At 52.2% G+C, this 18607-nt stretch overlaps 1 protein-coding gene across 1 annotated transcript in view; it reads left to right on the top strand.

Annotated features, from left to right (window-relative positions):
• CD247 (CD247 molecule) overlaps positions 1–17207 on the top strand; it is a 77224-nt gene extending 60017 nt beyond the window's left edge. The window contains exons 2-8 of the mRNA XM_081225047.1: positions 9690–9793; positions 10980–11036; positions 11620–11700; positions 12275–12307; positions 13125–13181; positions 14696–14737; positions 16000–17207. Of these exons, the coding sequence (XP_081081173.1) occupies positions 9690–9793; positions 10980–11036; positions 11620–11700; positions 12275–12307; positions 13125–13181; positions 14696–14737; positions 16000–16065 (440 nt within the window). The 3' untranslated portion in view covers positions 16066–17207. The remainder of the gene's footprint in view (positions 1–9689; positions 9794–10979; positions 11037–11619; positions 11701–12274; positions 12308–13124; positions 13182–14695; positions 14738–15999) is intronic.
• Positions 17208–18607: the final 1400 nt, after the last annotated feature.

Raw genomic sequence — 18607 nt, 5'->3', positions numbered from 1 at the left:
TATTCATGTTTTTGACATTACAAAAGTAATGTGTATTTGTTGTAAAAAGAGAAAACCCTGCAATTGCTCCTCATCTCATGAAGAGTAAAATCCACTGACCAAAGAGGTTCTAACGAATGCCCCCACCCTCTTGTCACCTTCTAACCTCATCTTCTAGCACTATCCCTCTTCCATGCCACCCTGGCCACACCCACTCCCTTTCTGTTCAGACACACCAGGCTTGGGGTCACCACAGGACCTTTGCACCTGCTGTCCCTCTGCCAGGAGTGCCCTTCCTCCTCAAACCCTCACAGCTGTGGTCTTCTAACCAGCTATGAAAAACGGGATCCATCTCTTTGTCATTTTGTACTTCTATTTACCTGACCAGTAGTGAGATTGAGTGTCTTTTTATATGCTTATAAGCAATTTATTTTTTCTTCTCTGAGAATTGCCTACTTTTATATCTTTAGCTGATTTTTCTCTTGGACCAGTTGTCTTAGCTTTCATTTTCCAAAGTATTACTGACTAAATTCTAAACCTATAAAAAGCTTTAGGAATGAAGCAGTTCATCACAGAATTTTTTACAATGGTGAAAAATTGGAAACAAATGGCCAACCATTGGGGAATGGTTAAATAAATAGTGGAAGGATTATGATGCAACCTTTAAAAAGAATATTAAAGTAACATGAAATATGTATATGTGAAATAACATGGAAATATAATTTTAAATTATAACACTAACTGAAAAAAATGTTTTTTTCAGGGAAAAATTTTTTATGTAGGATGATTACAATTTATAAATAACAAACGCTTTGGAAGGCAATCTGCCATCATGTTAATAGTAGCTGTGTTTGAACGTGGTATTACGGGTGATTTTGATTTTTTCTACTTTCCTGTACTTTTATAATGAATAGATTTACTTGAAAACAAAAAGTGATCACAGAAAAAAAATTTAAATTATTGCACAAACATAACAAATTTAATGGAAATAAAAACAGAGAAAGGGAGATATTTACTTATAGTCCTGTTATCTCTATGAAATCAAACTGCTCCCTTTTTCCCCCATTCCCTTAGAATCCTTGCCTATGGGGAAATAATTTGTAGATGATTGTGACCAGATGATTAGCTTTACAATGAAACATGAATATTTGAAATCCAACACTGAGCGGGGAGTTGAGGAGACTGGCAAATTAAAGCGATTAGCAATAAATTACATGGTACTGATAAATGACATAGACTTGTTCTGCAGGTCAAGGTGATTAGGATGTCTCCAAGTGGGTCAGCCTCTCTGGGCATTGACCAGTGTGGGTCCTGGCCTCACATTTTTTTTTTTTTTTTTGGCGGTACACGGGCCTCTCACTGTTGTGGCCTCTCCCATTGCGGAGCACAGGCTCCGGACGTGCAGGCTCAGCGGCCATGGCTCACGGGCCTAGCCGCTCCACGGCATGTGGGATCTTCCCGGACCGGGGCACGAACCCATGTCCCCTGCATCGGCAGGCGGACTCTCAACCACTGCGCCAACAGGGAAGGCCCCTGGCCTCACATTTGACAGCGGGTCAGCTGTACCTGTTAACCCCCCAGACCTTTCAGCCCCTTGCTTCCTCCAAGAAAGAAGGTCATTTGTAAACTCAGGACATCAACTACTAATATGGATCCTCTGAGAAGGAAGGTCTCCAGAGCCTGGTGAGGATCCCTTCTCCCCATCCCTGAAGACCAGAAAGTGGTCCAAGGGTATTACCAAATGGTGGTTAGGACTCTGGACCACATGGGGTCTGGATTATGGATTCAGACAGGCCTGGGTTCAACCCTGGCTCTAGACCTGAGGCATGTTATTAAACCTCTCCAAGTCTCAGACTTCCCAGCTGTAAAATCATAGTTGCTGTAAGGATCAAATCAGAAAACTCACACATGCTTCCTGGCACAAAATAAATCTTCAGCTAGTGGTTATAACTATTACCCTGTGTGTCTAGCCTATATTTTTCCTGCTGCAGTGAAAGTTAGTTGCTCAGTGAAAGAGAGCAACTCCCCAGGCCCTCCCCTGGGTGCCCATGAGGCTGCGGTCGACAGGCTGAGCATCACACCCGGCAGAGGTACCCCCTTTGCTCTGCCACTGCCTTCCTGAAAACACACGACTTCCTGTTTTCTAAATTCTTGGCCTGCAATGTCATCACCGATTGTGTCTGAGTCTGGAGGTGGGGCTGGGCAGCAGCAGGACCCTGGGCTCAAGGTTGGAGATGCAAAGGGAGATCAGGAGTCTTGGAAGCTGCTCCTACCTGAATCATAGGCTATTAGTATTGATGCCATTAGCTTCTACGTAGTGAGAGCTTACCAGCCTGTCCCATTTACCTCACCCACCCTGGGAGGTAGCTGTGATTATCCCGTGTTCACACAGCTAGTTAAGCAGCAGAGCCAGGTCTCAAGTTGTCTACCTTCAAAGGATTAACTCTTGCTGTGATGCTAAAGTGCTTTGTATGAGGGCAGAGACAAGCTGGTCATGGGTGGGATTTTAAAGGCCCTATAGACATGGGCGAATCTGTGTTCTTTGTGCTTCTGGAGGCAGAACTAAGACCAAAGTTTTTTTTTTTTGCCATACGCGGGCCTCTCACCGTTGTGGCCTCTCCCGTTGAGGAGCACAGGCTCCGGACGCGCAGGCTCAGCAGCCATGGCTCACGGGCCCAGCTGCTCTGCGGCATGTGGGATCTTCCCGTACCGGGGCACGAACCCGTGTCCCCTGCATCGGCAGGCGGACTCTCAACCACTGCTCCACCAGGGAAGCCCCAAAGTTGTTTTTTAAAAGCTCCGAAAATTTGAGCTCTTCACCAGTAATTGATGGGTGGCGAGCTCCTGGTCACCTGAGCTATTCAAGCAGAGGCTGGAGGTATTAGAGAAGAAACTCCTACTAAAGGTAGGAAGCTCTGAATGAGAGAAACCCCAGACGCACCAGGATAAAGTGGAGAGACTGCATCAGACGACATTTGGGAACTTTCTCGCTGAGTGATCTTTCTGAGACTCCATTTCCTCCTCCGAATAGAACTGGCAGTCATTCTGCCCATATCATACAGCGTTGTTCTGGGGATTAAACCAGATAACACAAGGACAAAGAGTTCTCTAAACTGGACACAGTGCAAGTGTAAGTTACCTCGTTATCATTCGGTGAAGCCAGGAGTTCTCAGGATATCCACACACTACTGAGCTCCTGTTTTATACCAAGTGCTTTATACATATGCGTTGTCTGGTTTTATCCTCATATACCCTGAAAGGTGGGTTGTTCCATCTTGAGCTGGGGAAGCTGACCAGGTTCCATCCCCAACCTTGGCATGACGGGGTGGGAAGTCCTGGTCCACTCCTGCTGCTGCTTGTACCTTCAGAGCCTCTATCGTGGCAAAGAAGGTCACCTGACACCCCTGGGCTCAGCATGTGCCACCAGGCAGGGTGCTTCTCCACACACTGTTACTCATTTCATCTGCATAAGTATCCTGTGAAGTCAGTCTTATTATTAAAACCCCTTTTGCAGATGGAGGAATTGAAGCTCAGAGTGGTTAAGAAAGCTGTCCCAAACCACAAAGCCAGTAAGAAGCAGATTCAGAATTTAAATCTTAGCCTTTCTGGCTCTAAGGCTTATGTTCTCTCCTCTTCTCAAGCGGCCTCATATGTGCTAGGTGAGAAGGGGAAATAAGCTAGTGAAACCAAAATGCATCATCTGTGCTTTCCAGGGCTTGTCGGGGAGGGAGACACGATGTGAAAAGTTCACAAACTGCTGTGACACTGTCAAAAGCCAGCCAACAGTAAGGGCTGTGAATTCAGAGCTAGGCGAGAACTCTGTGTCCTACACCTAAAGGTGAGGTGCACCTAAGGCAGAAAGGTTAGACAAGTACCTGGAAGTGGGAGACTCAGTAATCCCATCCAGCTCTGCTGCTAATCTGCAGGTGTCCTCAGGGGAGGTACTTTGTTCCCCTGGTCTCAGTTTATCAACCTGTGAATTGGACTCAATAATAGCACCCTGCCTACCTTCTGGGCTCTCATGAGAATCAAACTTGATCAGGCACAGGAAGTCGTTTTAAAAGTACAGATTGGGGGCTTCCCTGGTGGCGCAGTGGTTGAGTCCGCCTGCCGATGCAGGGGACACGGGTTCGTGCCCTGGTCCGGGAAGATCCCACATGCCGTGGAGCGGCTGGGCCCGTGAGCCATGGCCGCTGAGCCTGCGCGTCCGGAGCCTGTGCTCCACAACGGGAGAGGCCACAACAGTGAGAGGCCCGCGTACCACAAAAAAAAAAAAAAAAAAAAAAAAAATACAGATTGGGGTTCAAATGGGAGGTATCCTTAGTAGTTGGATGTGAGGGAGTTCAGCAGATGCTCAGCTCCTAAAAAGGACTTGCTGGAGGGGGAGATGGGTACCAGTGTGTGTCTGCAGCTTCGGGCTACAGCAGGGCCAGGTTGATTAAGTCCTGTTCTCTGTGTTCGGGGAAGCTTACAGTCTGCCTGAGGGACAGAAAAACAACACAATTCAAATACATCTCACCCAGAGAAACCAGACCCTGTGAAGGACAGGTGTCTCCTCCAGGCTGCCTTCTGGGGCCCCAGAATCTTCCTGTTAATGGTCAGTGCCATGAAACTTTCTGAACTCAGGGCTTTTATGAAGATGACAAAAGGGTGTATAGAGGTGGCTGGGTTCACTTTCACTAATAAGACTCATAACATTTTGATGGCAATGAACGTATGGACAGATACGCTGTGACCTGACTCCGGTTTCCCCTGGAGTCTCACAGGGCGTGTTCCAGGCATCCTATGTCGACCAAAAAATAATGCAGGAGGCTGCAAATAAGGAAAGAGTTTATTTGGGGTCTTAAGTACTGCAATTCAGGAGACACAGATTCGGGTAAAATCTGAAAGAGTGTTCACAGGAAGAGAAAGCATCAGGGACTTATAAAGACGAACAGCCACCTGGCTGTTAAGAGTTGCCTGGAGAGAACTGTGATTGACTCTGACATGAGTTGGAAACTATTTGTCCTTAAGGAATCTCAAGTTGTTCTAGAGTGCGGGTCCCATAAGTAGATAGACTGTCATGTGTTATTTTAGGGTAAGGGTCCAAAAAGTATCTTGAGTTTCTGGCAGGTGTTCTGGATGACATCATCAGGTCAAAAGGTCAGATTCCATCCAGGCTGAGACGTGCATAAGTCACACTTTCTTAATGGTCTTCCGGCTCCATTTTAGAGAGCTCTCTTAGCAATGCTGACACAATTTTGATTTTCCTTTCACACCTGCTACCTGGCAGGAAGGCTCCAGCTTATCATGCTGTCGGCCCACTTCACCAGTGCCTACTTGATGGATGACAGTGTGATGACAGGGGTGCTGGGAAACACCTGGAATCCAGGTTCCCGGTTCAGCCAGGCCCTGGCCATCTGGAGCGGCACCAAGTTTGTGGTGGGGATTGCAGTGAGTGTGCTGGCAGGCAGTCTCCTGGCTATGAGCAAACACAAGCTGCAGGCTGGGTCCCCTTTTGTCCCCAGTGTTCTAATCTCAGCTCCACTGCAGGAAGTACCTGTGTATGCAGGGCCAGCTCTTCTGAAGCTCCAGCCTGCTTTTTCTCCAGGTGACATTAGGGTCGTGCTTTGCCCTGTAGTAACTGGAATCACCTCTAAATCGCCTCTTTCTCAGCCTGGCCACCTGGCGTGAGGCCTGATCCTGGAGCACCTGTAAGACCACTCCAACCCTGCAGCACCTAGATGTGTTCCAGCCCAGCTGGGCTTCAGTTTCCGTATTTGCCATGTGTCTGTCCGGACACGGGGGTCCAGGGAGCCTAGGGCTGTGGCCCGTGGATTGGGTCACCTGTTGCACCTGGGTAACGTGGACTGGGGCTGGGGAATTGGGGAAGGATTCCCTTTCTCAGCTTTGCTGAGTCTGCCTTGTGCAGGGGCCCACGGAGTGGCTTGTGGAGGCCCAGGTTAGATGGAAAAAGGATCATGGGTTCAGGTTCCACCCCTAGCTCTCACCCTGAAGCTCAGCTGGGAGCATCGCTTTCCTGCTTTGTCAGTAGGGTGAGATCCCCTATCACAGGGTCACCATCATGTCCAGGCCTGGGCTAGGAGGCTACTGTTAGGTTCTGTCTTCATTTTTCTCAACACTGCTTTTCTGCTATGAAGGGAAGGCAGCACCTCCTGAATGGGAAATCACGTGACTGCTTAGAATGCATCCTCTCATCAAATGCTCATCGGTTTAATCTGTGTCGCCTCATGTGCAGGATCTGGCTACCTGTGCAGTTGTGAACACCCAGAAGTTAGGCAGATCAGTGTCCCTAGTCCTACCCAGTTTAAAAGTTCTTGATATGATTTGACCCTTTCTTCCTCAAATAAATGTATTGGTGGTGATTTGGGAAAAAAAATCACGGTGATAACAATGGCTGATGTATGGAGCACTTATTACATGCCAGGTCCTGCACCCCGTGATAATTATCTTAATTAAGCTTCACCATCACCTAATGAGACAGGTAATATTACTATCCCCATTTTACAGATGAGGAAACTGAGACTTAGAGAAGTTCAATAATACACAGTTCAGAAGTACACAAAAATTACAGTGCATGTGAGTCTTTAATTTTGTTCTTTGTCTCTGTTTGGCCTGGAATTTATACTTGTTGTAGGGTATGGCTGTATCACTATGGAGGGCTGCACCCGAGTGATGCTGCAGCTCTGAATCTCAACCCTGCTGTGCACTGGCCCATGCTCATGCCCAGGCCCTACCCCAGACCAATTAAATGAGAACCTGGGGGCATAAGGGAGTGGGCTAATTCTAATATGCAGCCAGGATTGAGAGTGAGAATGCTCAATCAGTATCTGGGTCCTAGTTCAAATGCTGGGGTTCTCTGGGGTGCTGTGGACTTGGGACAGGGGATGGGAAGCGTGAAGTAAAACAGCTTCTCCACTTGTCTAGGAAAACAGCCACCATATATCCCCATTAAATACCTCTCTTTGGGACCGAATGTGGTGGGGATAGAAACAGCATGACAAGTGGCTCACGGAAGGAGGCGAACAGGTCTCTGCCTTGGGGATGGTGGGGGGCTGGGAAGAAGCTGGAACCGGGAGTGTCTATGGCTCCTGCCTTTGAGTTGTCATCTTGGAGAGCTGCCTGCTGTTCAAGGGAAGCCCCTCCACCCTGGGTGTGGCCTCATGAGCTAAAGCCATAAGCTCCATGAGAGCAGGGACTCAGAAGACCCTACCCAAATGCTAGACATCATTAGCCTTATGGGGGAAATTTACAAAAACACCTACCAATACATTCTCTCATTTGATTCTCACCACACCCTTAAGATAGACGTGATTATCCGCCATTTTACACATGGTGAAACTGAAGCCCAGAGAGGTAAGGGGACTTGCCCAAGACCACACAGCTACTTAGTGGCAGGGGAGGGACTAGAACACATCTCATACCCAATCCAGGGCTCTTTCTATTTCAATATCCCCTGACATCAAGCAAAAGGCCAATAAATATTTAATTAGTCACGTAATTGAATTAGGTCCTGGGTCCCTTCAGGGAGCTTTCTGGATGATCGCTGCCTTCCTCAGTCCCATTCCTCCCTGCATGGGCACAGCTGGACTAGGCAGAGGGAAGCTTCCTACCCTGGGAAGCGTGTGGCTATTAATAATACCCTTTCCTCGACCAAACCACACACAGCATACTTGTCTTTGGTCATAAAATCATGCTGCTCTTTGAAAAGGAAGAAAGAAAGAAAACCTTTTTCTATTACCTATCTCTGGGGAGGCGCCCAATCCCCTCCCCCACTGCACTGGTTCTGCACAACACCAAGAAATATTTCTTCTTGTTTGTTATACATTGACTGTCCGGTAATTCTTCTATTCTCATTTTATGTGACAGGCAACTGAGCTATTGCCTCCCAACCCTTTTTCTGACTCTCAACCACCCCCATAAACTGCCGCTGCCACCTCCTCTCCAGTCCTAAAAGGAAAAACCTTCACCCCAGCTTTGGTGGCCTTTGCTGGGGGCTGGCTTGTCTCCTCGAGGACTTCGGACACCCACCTTTGGTCAGCAGGGGCTTCCGGCACTGCCTCAGGGCCAGAAGGCAGGCCAACCTCGTGTAGGGGGCCTGGCATCTTCCCTGAAAATTCCATGTATCTAATGAATGTCTCCCCTGTGCTCTGTGCTCTGATGCTGGGGGTGCAGGAAGAGGCAAGCGTGAAGAAGATGCAGCCATTGTTCTCCAGCACTTACTCCAGCCTAGATGGAGGGGAATTTCATAATCCATCACACTATGGCTGTAGATGGCTCTGTGGGATGCAGGCCCCTGCAATCCGTCAGCACACTGAATTCTCACTAGGGGCTGTGATGGCGGAACCTGAGTCCCATTCCAGCAGCTGAGTGGAGCGGGTGGTGCTAGCCATGGTAGGCGGGGAAGAGGAACCAGCCCCAGCAAAGGCAGGTGGGTAGAGCAGGAGGGGCAGTGTGGGGAGAAGGTGTGCTGGGGCCTGGACCTGGGCTGCCAAGTCAGGGCTGGACTTTGCTCAGGAAGACCGGCTCGTGGATGGTTTCTGAGAAGGGGCTATGGGAAGTTTACAAAGAGATCAGCTGCCCGGCGCCAGGAGGGCCCCACAGTTAGGCAAGGAGTCAAAGGTTTGGGGACAGAGGGAGTCACGAGGTGGAGGTGGGGACTCTGGAGCAGCCTTGCATCACCTGCTGCCAGGGCTTGTGGCAGAAGCCGGTGGGGGAAAGGAGAGGAGACACGCTGCCTGGGCTGTCCTGGGCTGCTTCTCATTTGCTGTGTGCGTGCTCCTGGCAAAACCGGAGCTTCTCTGTGCCTCGGTGTCCGTGTGGGGCTGTTGGGAGGATCTGACAAGTTATTACGTCAAAGCTGTGTCCGGCACCGAGTAAACACTAAAGAAATGTTACAGTTTTCACCCTGGTCAACAGAAGAGGCAGCTGAAATAGGGTAAATAACGTGCCCCAAGTCACAAAACTAGTAAGGATGAGACCTTGTTTCGGTGCACGTTATCCCATTCCCGTCGCCCCGACGTAGTCCTGCAGGCGGCCACGGGAGGGCGCCCCGGGCCCGGGAGAGACTGTGGCCGCGGGACCGCTGCTTCTCTGATACCAGGCAGGGGCGGAGTGAGACGCCTACTACGCCCCGTTTTACACCTGAGTTGCTGCACACATACCTGGTAGGAAGAACAGTCTAGACTGAAATCCGTGTCTCCTCACTCAGCGCAGTGAGCTTTCAAGTAGAAATGCTAACTTTTATTTAACCAGAATATTTACCGTACCTCTTTCCCCAACTCCGTTGTACTCCAGTTTGCACAGGACAGTTTGACCAAGGTTGTTACGGCAGTAGGGATTAGGGGCCCCTTGGTAATTTGGGGTGGCTTCCGGAATGCGTGGTTCAGATGGGGCTCACACCCAGCTGGGCTCCCGTGTCGTGAGGCAGCCACCCTGTGCACGGTGGACAATTTCACCTTCCATTCACCTTCCTGCCTTCCAGGCTTTGTGGCCCTACCGGGTGCCATGTCCACTGTTGGGGCAGGTTAGGTTTTCCCAGGGGCTGGTCCAAGGTGGGAAGAGAGGTTGTGCAGGTGGGGTATGGAGAGTGGACCCAGCACCCTGTCGTGATTTCCTTGACCCTTCAGGGGACCCCCCCCCCCACCGGGGGTTGTGAGGGCATATTCCACCACCTGAGCCTGGCTGACCAATCTCATCTCTCGACACAGCGGCACAGAGCTTCGGCCTGCTCGATCCTAAACTATGCTACCTGTTGGATGGGATCCTCTTCATCTACGGTGTCATTGTCACTGCCCTGTTCCTGAGAGCGAAGGTGGGTACCACTGGGCTCTGGGGGGAGGGCATGGGCTCCCCAGCTCGGTGGATGTTCAGAGGGCCTTGGTGCTGGGAAGTCTCAAGCGTGGGTGGTACTTGAGTCTTGGTGTACATGGGCAAAGCAGGGACCAGCCAAGTGTGCCCACTGCGGGGGGGGGCGGGGGGGAAGGGGGCGATGTCTGGCTGAGTGGGACAGAGTGGGATGGTGAGCCTCGTGCTGGCCCCTTAGTGAGGAGACACACAGATGTGTGAACATCAGAGCGTCCCAGGGCAGGGTCTCTGCTGGCAGGAAAGGGGGTTATGCTTCAGGCAGTGAAGAGCGGGGAGGTGGGGACCTCTTTCCAGATTCTGCTGTCCAACTTCTGACCCGTGCTCGGCCCGCCTTTTCTCTTCAAACCTGTTTGCTTATCAGTACGAGGGAGGGTTGGCTCAGAGCGTGGGTTTTCACCTAGTGCCCTGCAGACCCGGCTCTTGGAGGGGCTGGGGCTGGGGGTGGCCGTGGCATGGGCAGAGGGTGGAAGGACTTCCGGAACGGAGGCCTCAGCCGTTATCACTTCCGTGCCTCAACCCATTTCTCTTTCGGATTTTGGACTTTGGCAAAAGATTTTATTATAAGAAACAGTGTCTTGTGGATTTTCTTAAGTTTGAGCAACGCTGCCCTAAATGATCTCTCAGGTGGTTCCCAATGCTCTGAATCTGCAAAACCGCGCAGTTTCAGCTGAGGGGTATGAACTGAAAACAGATTGAGGCCATGCGCCCGGGGCAGGTCCTCAGGACACAGTGCCACACGGAAAGCACCCTGCTGCAGAGGTCAAGATAGGAGGTGGCACCTTGCGCAGCCACCATCCTCCTCGAGGTGTCCTCCGAGACCCTGGGAGGGAGGGGCCTGGAGCACCTTCCGGAACCCAGGGGGCGCGGCCCGCGAGCCCGGCGCTTCTGCGCACGCGCGAGGGGAGGGCCAGGGACCGGAAGCTGTGGCCAGTGCCGCCGTCCCCTGCGGTGGCTGCGCTTGACTTCAGGGAAGTGTAAGGACAGTTGAGCTAAGAAAAGAAGCTGCCGCGCCACCTGCTCCCGCAAGGACCCAGCCCCCACTGCAGGCAGGGCGCGCGCCGTTGGCCGTCGAGGAGCGGAGCGAGGCTGCCTGCGCAGACAGTAACACGCTTTCTCTCCTCTTCTCCATCCAGTTCAGCAGGAGTGCCGACGTCCCCGCCTACCAGCAGGGCCAGAACCAGGTCTATAATGTAAGTCCGCCTCTCCCGTAGAGCCCGGTCTAGAGAAAGTGCGGTCCTCTGCTGGGACGTGGGGAAAACAGCGGCCGGGGCTCGGTTGTAGGTCTCGTCCGCGGCTGTCAGCCCTGCAAGTTGTTTTAACCTCCCTGGGGCTCAGTTTCCTAACCCCGAAAACGGGGATAGTCGTGGTGCCTGCCTCGGGTTGCGGGGGGGGGGGTGTTCTCTGAGGATGCGGCGCGCTAGCGGTGTGATGCCCGGCAAGCGCCTGCGCAGTGTAGGGCCTGCCCCTAGCGAGCCCCCGCCTGGCAGCGGTTTCTCAGGCTGGAGGGGTGGAGTGGAGGAGGAAAGTGTAGAATCTTCCCTTTGGTGGAGAAGCGACTTCACGCTCTCCGTGCAATGGGACTTTGAATTGATGATCCACCCCCGCCGCCATGGTAATAAGTTCTTTGAGATGTTCTCCGAGATGACGGAAGCCGATGGATCTCCCAGTCCGTGCTCCTTTGTGAGCCACCACCCAGAAGGAACTCCCAGTCCTACTGGCCCCATCCTCCTGAGCTTCTCTTTCCGGTCTCTGACGCTTTCCCCTCTGTTTCAGGAGCTTAATCTAGGCCGAAGAGAGGAATATGACGTCTTGAATAGGAGAGGGGGCCTGGACCCTGAGATGGGCGGGAAACCGGTACGGCCTTGCTGTTTCTGCGTGTGTGTGTGTGTGTGGGGGGCTCAGCTGGGCAGTGAGGAGAGGGCTTCTCAGTGCCAGCACACGCTGCCACTATGCCGGACCCTGACGTGCGAGAGGCCTGGCCGTGCAGGCAGATGGGGGTTCCGTTTGCAGCTGCCTCTCTCCCCCTTCGCCCTTGGGCTCCCGCCTGCATCACAAGGGGCCTCACACACACTGACGCGGCAGGCAGGCCCTTATGCCGGGCTCCCAGCACCTCTGTCCTTCTCGGCTGTAGACTCCACACCCTGTGGGGAGGGGAGCGGCTGGAGGAGGCCCGAGTGGGGTCTTCTTAAGAGCAGAGCTCAGCCTGGGCGTGAGAGAGCGTGTCCGAGTGCACGAGGGAATCCGAGGCGTGGTATCGCCGTGAGGGCCTGTGAGTGGCGGAGCATAGCTGCGGGAGCACGAGGAGGGCACGGGCGGATGGCAGAGCCCCCAGAGTGTGGGGAAGGGGCCTGGGGAGGGCGCTGAAACTCTCCTGGCCTGGATCCCTGACTCTCCATCTCTAACTTCTTCCCCTCGTCTCTCCCGGCAGAGGAAGAAGAACCCGCATGAAGTGGTGTACAATGTGAGTAGAGGGCGAGGCAGTTTTCACTGGAAAGTCGGAGCGTGGGGCTGGGAGAGGGCCCTGGGTGACGGCTTTGCTCCCTTCTCCGTGGTCTTTGCCTGACTTGACCTTCACTTCCCTGGCCAGATAGTGCCTCACCTGCTTGCTGCCTGCAGTGGCTGCTCGTAGGAAGGCCCCTTGGCTTGCCTGCCTTCCTTCGGCCCCTAAGCCTGCTGCAGGAGTTCCCGGGTCAGCCTGGTGGGGACCTGGGGGGACAGCGAGGTCAAGCTGGGCAAGCCCCTCTGAGGGGCTGCTATTCCTAGGGGCCGGAGGAGTGTCCTGAGTGTGGCCTCTTGTTGAAAACGTCACCATCCTGGGTGTTGATCTGGGTCTGCCACACAGGGGACCATTGCAGAGGGTCAGCTACTGCGAAGAGAGCTACTCTCCCTCCCTCCTGCAGTTGGCTCGCGCACAGCCACGGTGTTGGCTGTGTGAAGAGACAACTTGCTCAAATAAATGCTTCTGGGGGCTCTGGGGTGAGCCCTTGCATTGTCTAACATGCGTGTCCTTTGACTAGGACTCCACATCTTATCTTTTTGAACCTCACCTGAGCTTCTGAGCTCAGTGCAAAGGGCTGGCAGCTCAGAGAAGATTCCAGAGGGCTGAGGAGCTGGGGGGGCGGGGTTGGAGCTGGTTATTGGCAGAATGTTTGAATCTCTGGAGCCTTGAATGTGGAACCCCCCCACCGACTGGGGAATCCAGAGGTTTCCTTTTGTAGGGGAGCCCACTGTTTTCTACATCAGTTGGTAACATCGGCGTCTCATGCTCTCTTCTTCAGGAGCTGCGAAAAGACAAGATGGCGGAGGCCTACAGTGAGATTGGGATGAAGGGCGAGGTGAGTGTTGCTCTTTCTTCATTCCCAAGGATTGGGTGGTATGTGGGATGCTCCCATCCCTTCCTCCTATCACCTGCAAAAGCCCATGTGGTGGCTGCCAGAGGCAAAGGTTAATCCAGCTGTCCTCCATTTGATAGTATATTAGGTACTCGGAAAGTGCTGATACCCTTTTAGGATTAAAAAGCAAGTTAAATACTAAGATGGTCTATGCTTTGCAAAAACAGGCCAAGTCTGTCAACGTTAATAATAATTATCAAGTGAGTAATGTGTGCCAGTGTATGTTCAGCACTTAGGATGGTGGGGCCCCTTGTTCATAAATGATTAAGAATTTCCCGAAGTGAGAGCAAGGGCACTGAACCCTTCTAAGTTTGATCTCCGTGTGACCGCGTAGGTGGCGTGCCCACAAAGCTGGCCTGGCCAGTGCTGTACCAGGTAGATAGTCTCATTTAATTCTCACAATAACCCAATGGGAAGTGTGTACCCGCCAGGCACAGGAGGTCCAATAACTTACGCAAGGTCACGTAGCTGGTGATGAGGGAGCCAGAATCTGAACGGACTCTACAGCCCGAGCTTGTCCCCACGACCTAGTTGCCGTTCCCAGTGAGCACTGATGATTAGCCAAGAATTTTCTTAAAGATTTGTTTTATTGAAGTATAGTTGATTTACAATGTGTTAATTTTTTACTCTATAGCAAAGTGATTCATTTATACATATATCTCTGTACTCTTTTTCATCTTCTTTTTCATTGTTTTATTACAGCATATTGAATATAGTTCCCTGTGCTATACAGTAGGACCTTGCTGTTTATCCATCCTATATATACTAGGTTACACTTTGCTAATCCCAGACTCCCAGTCCTTTCCTCCCCCACCCCCTCCCCCTTGGCAACCACAAGCCTGTTGTTCTCCACGTCTGTGAGTCTGTTTCTGTTTTGTAAATAAGTTCATTTGTATAATTTTTTTAGATTCCACATATAAGTAATATCATATAGTATTCGTCTCTTTGCCTGGCTTGCTTCCATGTCTTGGCTATTGTAAATAGTGCTGCAGTGAACATCGGGGTCCATGTATCTTTTTGAATTATAGTTTTCTCCAGATATATGCCCAGGAGTGGGATTGCAGGATCATATGGTAACCCTGTTTTTAGTTTTTTGAGGAACCTCCATACTGTTTTTCCTAGTTAGCCAAGAATTTTGAGAGCTGCAGGGAGGCCTGTTTATTCCACGCAGTGGCAGCGTGGCCAGCTCCAGTGCGGCCCACATCCAAGAATCTGATGCCTCTGAGGATCTGAGTCAGGCACAGCAAACCTGGGCCCCATCAAAGCCAGGCCTCAGCTTACTCTGCGGAGGCCAAGGTCTGACCAGTGACCTGAGGACCCTTCTCTCCCGGGGCAGGGGTGCTGACTGGGAGACAGTCACCTCTGACTCTCTGGGGGTTCTATGAGTAGGACTCTTGAGCAGGAAGGCTGCTGCTGACTCTCTGACTTTCTAGCCTTTTCTTGTCTCACTCCCACAGAACCAGCGGCGAAGAGGCAAGGGACATGATGGCCTTTACCAGGTGAGTGCTGCTGGCCCTTCTTCCCAGGGTGGCACCATCTAACCAGAGCCAAGGTCAGGCTCCCTTGCTTTGCTTGTTGGCAGTGCCAGCTCTTGTCAACACCTGGGCTGGGGAAGCCCAGGGCACCCATTCAGGCCTGTGGTGACTTTTCTGCTAGTCAGCCCCTGGGGCAGGGCTGGAATTCAGCCATTCAAGCAAATGACTTGGTTCTAGTCAGGAGGCCGTGGGAGCCCCGGGGGGAACTGGGCACAGCAGACAAGCGGCAGCTGCCCAGAGGCTGTGTGGTCATGAGCAAAGGGCAGATGCAGGCAGAGGACACCACACAAGCCACTGCCTGCCTCTTTCGCCGCTGCCCTGGGCCCTTGCAGAAGCCTTGCTCTGCCTTGTATCCTCACACCTAATAGGATGGGAAGGTGGGTGAGGAGATTGAAGTAGACAAATTAAGAAAAATAACTTTAAAGAGAAAATGTTATTGTAGTCAGGTGCCTAGTTTTTGCAAATCAGGGTGAACAATTATGCAAACTAAGCACAGCCAACCTACTTCTCTAAAATATAATCCCCAGTGGGTTCGTTCTTGGTTCTTTCTGCCTCACTGGGGCTGTTCACAGCTTGCTTGATTGACTGCAAAGTTTCAGGCTACCTGGCTTCCCTGAGTTCAGAGTGATGTCAAAAGGGCCCCCAAATTTTACTGCGTGTGACTGCTGTTGATCTGTCTCCTGGACCAGCGAGGGAGATGTTCCAGTGAGATTGGGACCAGCCTGCCTGTTCCCTGACAAAGAACATAACTGTAGTAGCATGGCCTGGGAAGGAGGCTCGGGAGGGCGGGGGCCAAGGAGCCACTCTCTCCCCCGTGACGAGTCCCGGCTTCCTGGAGGCCCGGATATCAGGGACAGTACGCTGTCTGGAGCAGGTCTGAGGTCTCCCTGCTGATTCCCAGCTCAGTATCCCAGCTGGGCGACTCTCCTTCCTCTGTGGTCTGACAGGCAACTTTGTAGGGCACAGTATTTGGGAAGCCAGGAGAAGGTAGGAATTTAGCTGGGAAGGAATTGCACCAAGGCCATTCCCAGTGGGACACAGGACCATCTCTGCTGCAGCTGCATGGGCCAAGGCCCCACCTGTGGCATGAGGGGACAGTTCCTGGGCCTCTGAGCTGGGCGGGAGATCACAGGCCAGGCTGCAGCAGACACCTGTTGGCCTCCAGGTAGGCTCATGCCCACACAGAGCTCCTGACCCCCTCTTCTGTTCTGATTTGCTTTCCCCAGGGACTCAGCGCGGCCACCAAGGACACCTATGCTGCCCTCCGCATGCAGGACCTGCCCCCTCGCTAACAGCACCTGGAATTTCACCACTCACAGGCCAGACCTGCAGATGCCCAGATTGTTAAAGACACAGGATAAAGTATTTACAACCCAGTTCACTCATATTTCTCCACCACCCAAGTATTCTTCTTTATGATCGGGATGCTTCAAGTTGTAACATGCGGTCATATCCAATTCCAAACTGTCACACAGAATTTCTTCCCTGGACGCCGGGAGGGAGTGTGTCCCCCAGGCCCTGTCCTTGAGGAGCCTGCTGGGAGTGCAGCATGTTCCGGGGTTTTCTGCTTCCTGGAGGCTGTGGGCAGGCCCCGTTCCCAGTGGCTCTGGGCTCTTACCTGGGGGACGGGCACCCTCCTTCTCAAACACAGCTGAGGAGTTGAGGCTGTGTTCTGTAAAGTCGCCAGAGGAACCACAGATGTTAGCGCCGTGTCCTGATGGTCTGTATTGTTCTGTCAGTATTTGAGTGGCTTCGCTTCTGCTGTAAACTTGGCTTCTGTTGTCAGCGTAGCCCATCGTTCCACGGTAACTGGTGATGGGCCAGGGAGGCTGTGGTGCCTCCCTGTGAAGGGTGAGGGCACAGGGGAAGGGGGGGTAGGTAGCAGCTGGTGGTGGCTGAAGAGGGGAAGCAGTGGTGGATCAGGGATGGGAGCCGGGGAGCCAGAGGCCTGGGGGCGCAGGAAGGGGCCCTCCTGCAATCAAGCGTACGTTCCCCGTGATAGAACTTGAGTGCCAGGGCCTGTGGGGACCAAAAAATGAAGAAACCCAGCCTTGCCCTCCCGGAGCCCACACTCACAGGGAAGCGAGCTGTGAAGAGTCCGGTGTGGAAGAACACAGCAGTGTCATGGCTGACTACGAACAAGGTGAGGGGGCAGCGAGACCACATTCTTTGCAGGCACTTGGGCACCTCACGCTGAGTGAAAGACACAGCCGTACTGGGAAAGGCCTCAGAAGACTCCGCACCACTCAGACCTAGAAAGATCCCAAAGCACAATGGCACGGTGGGAAAAGCCCCAGCTGACTTAACTGGAACAGGGCTGTGTGATAAAAGGGCACGCGGCTATGGATAGAAAACCCTCTTTGCTCTGCTCGGTCTTAATTTATACTGGTTTGCTAGAGCCTTTTTTGCATAATAAATGCTTCAGTGAAATGCTGCTTTTACCGTAAGCTTTATTTCGGCAGTCAAGCCTGTAATGGTCATTTAATCATCAGGCGATCAGCCTGCTGTGGGAGAGAACAGGGTGGCTCCTTGGAAAATGCAGGAGAGCCGGGTGCATACAGTGGCCCAAACAGGGGCTGTGCTTGGGGCAACATGGTGTCCGGATACGCCAGGAGTCCTTTTGCAGGAACCAGGAGGAGGTGATGGGGAGCTCCCTGGGTGCAGGGCTCACAGCACTGAGCTGGCTTGTGGCGTGCCGGAAAGAGCAGGAGAGAGGCCAGCTGAGCATCAGGGCATCAGAAAGAGGGAGCATCGTTGTCAGAGGGTGTCTGGGGGTTATGAACAGCTGCTGATGCCACAGCACAAAACCTCAGTCTGGGGAATTCCCTGGCGGTCTAGTGGTTAGGGCTCTGCGCTTTCCCTGCAGGGGGCCTGGGTTCGATCCCTGGTCAGGGAAGTAAGACCCCCCACAAGCTGCAAGACACGCACGTGGCCAAGAAAACAAAAACAAAAACAGAAACCTCAGTCCGTAGGGTTTGGGGAAGGAGAGGGGACAACAGGTCTTTTAGGTCAGGTTCTCCCACAAAAAGTGACCCTGTCCCCAGCAGTATTTCCTCTAACTGCAGTGGCTGTTTATAAGGCCCTAACTCATCAAGCCACCAATTAATACTGGGTAAAGACTTTGAAATCAGAAAAGACTTTGAAATCGAAGGCCATGGCTATCAAAAGCCCCTGAGCATTTGGGATTCCAACAGGAGTGACGTGCATCTCTGCCAGGAGACAAGGCATTTGATTCATACCCTGGCCTCAGAGGGGAATTCAATTCCATTCACCAAGTATTGACCTAGCACCTTCCTATTCTGTGCCCAGCACTTGGCAAGCTACCAGGGAAGCCAGAGAAGTGTCATCAGAGTTAGTTAGGGACTTAAAATTTTGTCATTGTATTTCATCCACACCGTGTAAAGAACTCGGCATCACAGTGCACTGTCGTGACACACACAGGACAGGCAGGTGGAAGCGGAGTGAGGCAGGGATGAGTAGCTGCCAACGAAGGGGTGCAGACAGAGCTCGGCAAGGTATGGGGGCAGCTGTGGAAGGTTTCATGGAAGGAGCAGGGCTCTGAGGAGGGAGAGGAGGGCAGAAAACTACCAGCCCTAAGTTATGTAACCTGGTCCTGGGGCAAAGGCATGGGAAAGTTACACTGTGTTGTTGTAGCTGCCTTTCCACTGACTGAAGTTCACAATGACGGGTGAGGGCCTCCTTCTGGCCGCTGCTGCTTTAGCTTCTGTTCCCTGGGCATTTTATAAAAAATAAAGTTGGCTTCCTCTGTGAGTCAACGTTAAGCCTCAAACTCATACCTAGTTTTAACGTCAGCAGAGTTTCACACAGGCTGTG

The sequence above is a fragment of the Mesoplodon bidens genome, assembly GCF_964165515.1.
Source record: "Mesoplodon bidens genome assembly, chromosome: 2".
NCBI lineage: Eukaryota > Metazoa > Chordata > Mammalia > Artiodactyla > Ziphiidae > Mesoplodon > Mesoplodon bidens.
Note: the sequence above shows the minus strand (reverse complement) of the source record. Positions and strands in the feature narration are given on the sequence as shown.